At 41.9% G+C, this 6,653-nt stretch overlaps 1 protein-coding gene across 4 annotated transcripts in view; it reads right to left on the bottom strand.

Moving 5' to 3' along the window:
• UBE2J1 (ubiquitin conjugating enzyme E2 J1) overlaps nt 1-6,653 on the bottom strand; it is an 86,640-nt gene that overhangs the window by 30,768 nt on the left and 49,219 nt on the right. For all 4 annotated transcript variants that reach the window (XM_019520351.1, XM_019520353.1, XM_019520350.1 and 1 more), the window contains exon 7: nt 5,218-5,352. In XM_019520351.1, coding sequence (XP_019375896.1) covers nt 5,218-5,352 — 135 coding nt within the window. The remainder of the gene's footprint in view (nt 1-5,217; nt 5,353-6,653) is intronic.

The raw sequence follows: 6,653 nt of genomic DNA, 5'->3' as shown, positions 1-6,653 counted from the left end.
GGAACCTTTTTGGTAGACATGCCACAGATCCGCCCTGCAACCTCCTCAAGTGGCACTCTGATCCCCTTCTCCTGCCCTATCTGGTGCTCTGCTTTCTGTTCCCAGACCTGTACTCCCCGACGTATTTACTGCTATGCTTTCCTGCCCTGCCACTGTGCTGCCTATCCCCTTCCTGATCTGCTGCATGCCAAACAGAGGATGCCAATGGCACTTGTGGCACCTATGCTGCAGGTCACCCACCCTTAACTTAAATTATGACTGCTTTAGCCAACAAGGGGGGGACCCTCCCATCACCCTCACATATGTACAGTCATGATCCTTGAAAAGAGAGGGCAAAATTAAGTCCCTAAAAATTAAGACCCTGGTCCTGCAAGCTCTTCAATTTGTGAACACCTTTCCTTCTGTATTTAGACCAACTGAGCAGGAGCCAAGTTTCATGAGGTTACTCATACATCCATTAGACCAGGGCTCCAGGTGCTCCCCACCTTCCCATCACTGACAGGGGGATATTTCTATTAGCTTTAACATGATTTTTTTTAAGTGAGGGTAGCAAGATCAAGTCCTGAAATGAAGACTTTCACAACTCATTCTCCTTCTGCTTAGCTTCTAGCCACCAATTCCTATTCCCCAAAAGACTGTGGCTCAGAAATACGGGCAGGTTTTCAAGCATATGTTCAATGAAGTAATACCAGCAAAGAGATGGACAATCTGATCCCTTAAAATATTAATCTACTTTTCACAGTTAGCAGTCCAGCATGCACAAAAATGGAAATGTTTACGTAAGTGGAAAGCTTTATCACTTGGTGTTTTGACTGCTCTGAAAACTCAACTACAATTGTCGTATAAGCACTAATCTGTTGAATAAAAGTGACACTAAAAATGGGAATTACTGAAGTAATCTTTAATTTGTTTTCTTTTCCAGTGAAAAACACTAACACTACGATGGTAATTTCTATGGGTTCTAGGGTACTGGTTTTAACTCAATACACTTAGGAGCTATTATCTGTGATGAAAACAATCAAACCAAATGGCTCATTATAAACCTAATCAACCTGCCAAAACTCCTTTTGGTGAAAAAAAAAATGCATGCTATTAGCATGTTTGCATTTCTACATAACTTGGAAGTGCCCTACAAGATGCAACAGATGGTCTGATGCTTTTATTTTTTTAACCAATCTGAAGCACCAGCATGGCTGAAAAAAACAGCTTATCTGGGATTTGTCTACAATTTATCAGTGCGTATAGAATGCATTTGCAGCAGTCAGGGGCAGTTGCCTAGTCCAACACCAGGCCTCAATCCACTTCCAAAATGGATGGGTTATATAAGCATTATACCTCGTGGCATTATAAACTGCACAATTTAAAAAATATTAAGAATTAATATTTTCATTTCTTTAGTCAAATTTATTGCAGAAATCATAAAAACAGAAAGATATACCTGTTAGTTAAATAACTGAAAAGCTGCAAATCTAAGAAAATTTTTTGACTCTGCACAAGAGCTCTGTGGCAAGAGACTGGTACAATATGCAAAAGGACAAGAGTGGTATTCAGGTATGACATTTTTATTTCTCTCTAAGACTCGGGACAGAAGATATACATAAGACAGTTTAAGTGATCAGAAACTGGTTTAAATCTGTAGCAGAACATAAGTTCAGTGCATATAAACTAGTTTCAAAATGGCCAAAACAAGTTTAAGATAAACCTGGTTGAATGTAGTATCCAACTCAACTGATTTGGGTCAAACCAGTTTATGGAACTTGTCCCACACTACTTCCTGGTTTAAGTTAAATCAGAGTCCCCCAGCATCCCAGCATGTTTTACAGCCCTGGGTTGAGCTGTCTGCTCTAGAGAGCGAGGCTGGCTCAGCCCCTCTCCACCCTAGCAAGAGCTCTGGCTAGCTGAGGAGGTGGGGACTGCAGCATCTGCCTGGCTTCCCCCCTGCCCCACCCTCCCTTCGCTGCTCAAGCAGGGATCCCCACCCTCTCCCACAGCAGAGACACCAGCCAGCATCTGGTCACAATCACACCACCCCCATTCTAGCTAATGTTTGCCTCTCCCTCTCCAACAAAGGCAGACAGAATAGTGTCTGCTTAGGGCTTTCTGAAGATAATCAAGAAGTCAGCAGGTAAATGTCTCTCCATTCTTCCTTAAAAACGCTTCACAAAAAGCTATTTAAGAAGAGCTCGAACTAATGAGAGGCGTTGTTTTCTTGATGGGCTGATAAGCTTTGTGTTCTAGTAAGCTCCCTGCTGGCTTGCACTCAGTGTTCAACAAGCGGCAGAGAGAGGTGTGAGAAATGACCTGGTTTGCAGTGAATGCAGTGCCTGTCAGTTTGCAGCGGACAATATTAAGAAGCAAGGAGACGAAGACTGAAAAGCTCAGTATCATCAACAGATCCATACAGTTCACACAAGTAGGGGCCCCACACCCTTTGCCTCAGAGTGGTAGCCAGGGGTCTAGCAATACTCCCTGCCCCTTGAGCAGCAAGCAGGGGGCTGGGGGAAGCCTGGCAAGGGCTGCTTCCTCTTCCCCTTCCAGGCACACCCTGGCTAGGGACTGTGCAGGCCAGGTTGGGGGTTTAAGCCAATCATAATCCTGCCAGGGCCTGGCCAACCCCCCCCCCCTTCAGCTTAGCGCTCTGGAAGGGAAGGGAGGTCTCGCTCTAGTGCCTCCCAGCTTCTAGCCTGAGCCACTGCAGGCATGTGCCTGTATTTTCTGAATCAAAAGTGAATGTTTATCCATTTGCAAATCAGTTCAATCTCTCTAGGTTAGAGTAACCTGCAAAGACTAAATCAATTCTGGCTTTGTTTTTTTTAATGTCTGTCCCTAGCCCTTCAAACAAATTATTGAAATTAATGATTGTAGCAATTCTGAAAGAAAATGTATAGCATGTTAGTAAAGATGGAATGGAAAAGGAGAGAAAGAAAGGTTTTATATTTAAAGGCATGGGAATGGGAGTCAGAGCATATGACTCCTAAATTGCTCAGCTTGCCAGACGCATCTGGACAAACCACTTACGTCTATATTTTAAAAAATGGTTTCTAAAATATCTAGCACACTTTGCTTTTTGTTTCATGGTATTCCCTTACCTTGCTTCATCTATATCAAATCTTGGCCCTTCCTCCTTTAAATTTCCAGTTAAGAGAGAGACATTCATATCAGTTACACTGTGAAAAAATTTGTAAGGGGCATCCTGTGGTACCTTCACATTAAACAGACAACTAAGATCCAAATCTTTTCCTCAATATCCAACTGAAATAAACAAGTTATTTCTTGGGAAGCAGAATCTCTCTTACCAGATTGTGCTCCACAGTGACTACTCTTGCCTAAGGGACGCAGCAATCTCTCTGGCATTGGCATGTGTATGCCTGTGTTCAGATAGTGGATTGATGGATCTGTAGAGTCATGGATTCATTAAGCCCAGAGCTCACCACTCTGCAAAATCAAGCTGGGAACCCTCCATAGTAGAGAATAAGGATACCCAAGTGGTACAGACATAGTGTAGAAGCCCCATGCAACTCATCCCCTTCCCGCACATCAAGAATCATATTGGTTCTACTGTATTTAGAGTCTTGCAAGCAATTGCTGAATTGACAAGTACAAAAAAAGGGCACTGATGACTATATTTTTAATTAAATAATAGGCATGTGTTTTTGATTGTGAGCTCAGTACCTGTGAGTCAGGAAGAAATACCACTTGAGCAAGAGGGTGGGTTATTGGGATGGTCAATGGCGAAGTAGATTTCTGTAAACATTAGGAAAATACCAGGGTTTCCCACACCCTGTAGATAGAGGGTGGGGAGAAAAGAGCTGGGTTGGAGATCTCTAGGTTCTGGGCCCCAGTTACCGGAAGGGAAATGATGTTGGTGTCTTCTACAAAGAAATTCCTGCCCTTTGGGCAGGGGGCTGGACCCAATGATCTTACAAAGTCCCTTCCAGCCCTAATGTCTACAAATTGAAATGAATTTGTAGAGGGAAGTAAAGAGCATTTTTTTAAATTCTATTTTGGCCATGTTTTTGAGATCATGCCAAAGACTTTGCTTATGTAGACTGTGCAAAACAAGCCAACAAAAAAAACTAAGCTACAGGAAACATTCCCTGCCCCAAAACATTTATGCAACCTAAGATATCAGACAGGCAGGGATACAAAACAGAAAAAGGAGAACACACATCCAAGCTGCAGAGCATCATTTAGCAATTATCAGTATAGAACTGATCATTAAAAACATACACACCTGGACCAAGTTGTCCAAGGTTAAGGCCAATAAGTAAAAGAGGCAACCCAAGAATAGAGCCCAGAGGGACTGGAAGAGAGGAACAGGAGAAGCTGCCAAGCTAGTAGAGTGAAGACCTATAAATGTCACAGAAGCCAATAAAAAGTAGGTATTGAGGAGAAAGTGACAACTGCCTTCTGAAGACAGCAAAAGGCTGAAGAGGATGGAATATAGGCATTAAGGCTTATATGCTAGAAAAGACTTGAACAGAGTCATTCGAGCCAAATCAGAATAAGTACAAGCAGCATCAGCAAATCACACAGCTATTGTGGAAAGTTTTTTAAAATTGCCTTGTAGAGACTAGAATTCAAAGTTAGCTAACAAACAGTACATAACAAGTTTTCAAGATTCCCAATTGCCAAGTTCAGGTCTCCCCACCAGCAGATTCTAAATATCACAACTTCAGTTCTAACCTAGACAAGGTAAGTTATACTGGACATTACAGAGAAGGAGAAAGGATAGTGATTGGAAGCAGGCATGTTAAGACCAAGGAAAAGAGATGGAGTATAAACACAGGGAGGTAAAAGTTGGAAAGAGGTAAATGGACAGGGGGAAGATGGAAGAACTGGAGAAGAATGACAGTGTCAGTGATAGAGAACTACTAATTTTCAGTAAAATAAGTAAAATTATTTAGGACTAAGTATTTTTGTTTTAAAAACTGCAGCATGCAACTACCCAGAACTCTTTCCTAATACCTCTTTTGCTGACTATTCTTTGGTCAAATTTTAAGAATTTACTAACCAAACTTCATTTATTTGTGCATCTCTGTGGAATACATAGCTATATAAAATTACATAATCTCAAACAAAGTCTCTTGTCAGCTAAAGTACTACCTAGGTACGTCTAAAAAAATTTTTAAAAAAAGAGGCTTCATTTTCAGAGACTGTGGTTCCCACTTACGCATGCACTCACATCTAACAATAATAACTGAACACAAACCATACCATAGCATTGGTGGCGAGATCCTGGAATGCTCTATCTATATTGTCCTGTGTGGGTTCAGGTAGTGGGGCAGAGTGGTTCAAACCTGATGTGTTTGAAGATTCAGCAATAGACTTTTTGGATGAACTGACTTCCGCCTAAAGAAATACGAATGTACATTTCAAATGAGTGATCAAAATAGTTAAAAAAGACAATACTATTTTAGAACATCTGTTTAAACATCTGCAGTGTGTGGCTTTAACAATAAAGAGTCATGCAAATTGTGTTTAAACTATGTACAGTATTTTTCAAAACTTGTTGATGAGTTGTAACTCTCAAATTTATACAAGGGGAAAGCCCACTGATAAACAAAACCTAACATTTTAAAGATGGGTCTAATTTTTCTTTATACTGTTTTTTTGCATAATGTTGGGTGTTATCATCCATAAAAGGAAAAAAGAGTGGAAGGGTGGGGCGGGGGGGGAGACCCTCAAAAACCTGAAGATGTTATTGCAAATAAACACTAACTTTTTTAAACATCATATTCCTTACTGGGTCTTACTGATTTTGACAGGTTAGATGAGCACTAACTGCTCTTGTATAGATTTATTGATGCATTACACACATACAGGCTTTCTATTAAATTTAGGCTCCCATATTTTTTATTTCTCACTTCTTGGGAAGAGCAGTGTTCATGCCAGATTTCAATCTTCCCGTGTACAGTCTTCTCAAGCTGTTCAAAAAAAAAAGCTTGCAATATTTTGGGATGGAAAAAAGTATATGCTTAACTCTCTCCATAAGAAAGAAAGAAAAAAAAAAAAGCATTGCCCAAACTTGCTTTAACACACATTTTTGGGCAGATACTCATCTAGACAGAAAACACGGATTGGAATGAATACAGTTATACAAACTTTACTATAGTAGTTACTCCAGCCATCAGAGTAACAGTGCTTGGACTCCACAGCACATTAGTTGTTTCTATTTTCCCCAGAGACAGTACACCATCTAGAGGTGCGCTGATACATCAGTCCAATATCGCATCGGCACTGATATAAAGAAAATGGTCTGTATTGGAAATCGGCCTGATGAGGCCAATCATTTGGCCTATAAATAAATGCCTGTGCATGCGCGCAGCCACAGTGCAGCACACAGTCTGCGTGCAAGTACAGGCATTTATCAGCCAAACAGGAATACAGCCCAGCAGCATGGAGAGCTGCGTGCAGCTGGTGAATTCATTGTGGAGGAAGGGGACGGGAGGGAGGGAAGGGGTGTGGGAGGTGGAGATCAATGCCCCCCCACGGTGACAGAGGGAATAGGGCAGGGGCAGGTGCTGCCCAGCTGGGGTGGGACAGGGTGCAGGATGGAGCTGTGGCTCATCTGGGGGGGAAGGGGTATGCCCCCTGGATCTATGTAGGGTGCGGCAGGCAGGCTGCAGCTGGGACTGCACTAGGCCCTTCTT

The sequence above is a fragment of the Gavialis gangeticus genome, unplaced genomic scaffold, assembly GCF_001723915.1.
Source record: "Gavialis gangeticus isolate Ggan-Ray unplaced genomic scaffold, GavGan_comp1, whole genome shotgun sequence".
NCBI classification, from domain to species: Eukaryota; Metazoa; Chordata; order Crocodylia; family Gavialidae; genus Gavialis; species Gavialis gangeticus.
The sequence above is the reverse complement of the archived record's forward strand: the minus strand, read 5'-3'. Positions and strand labels throughout refer to the sequence as shown.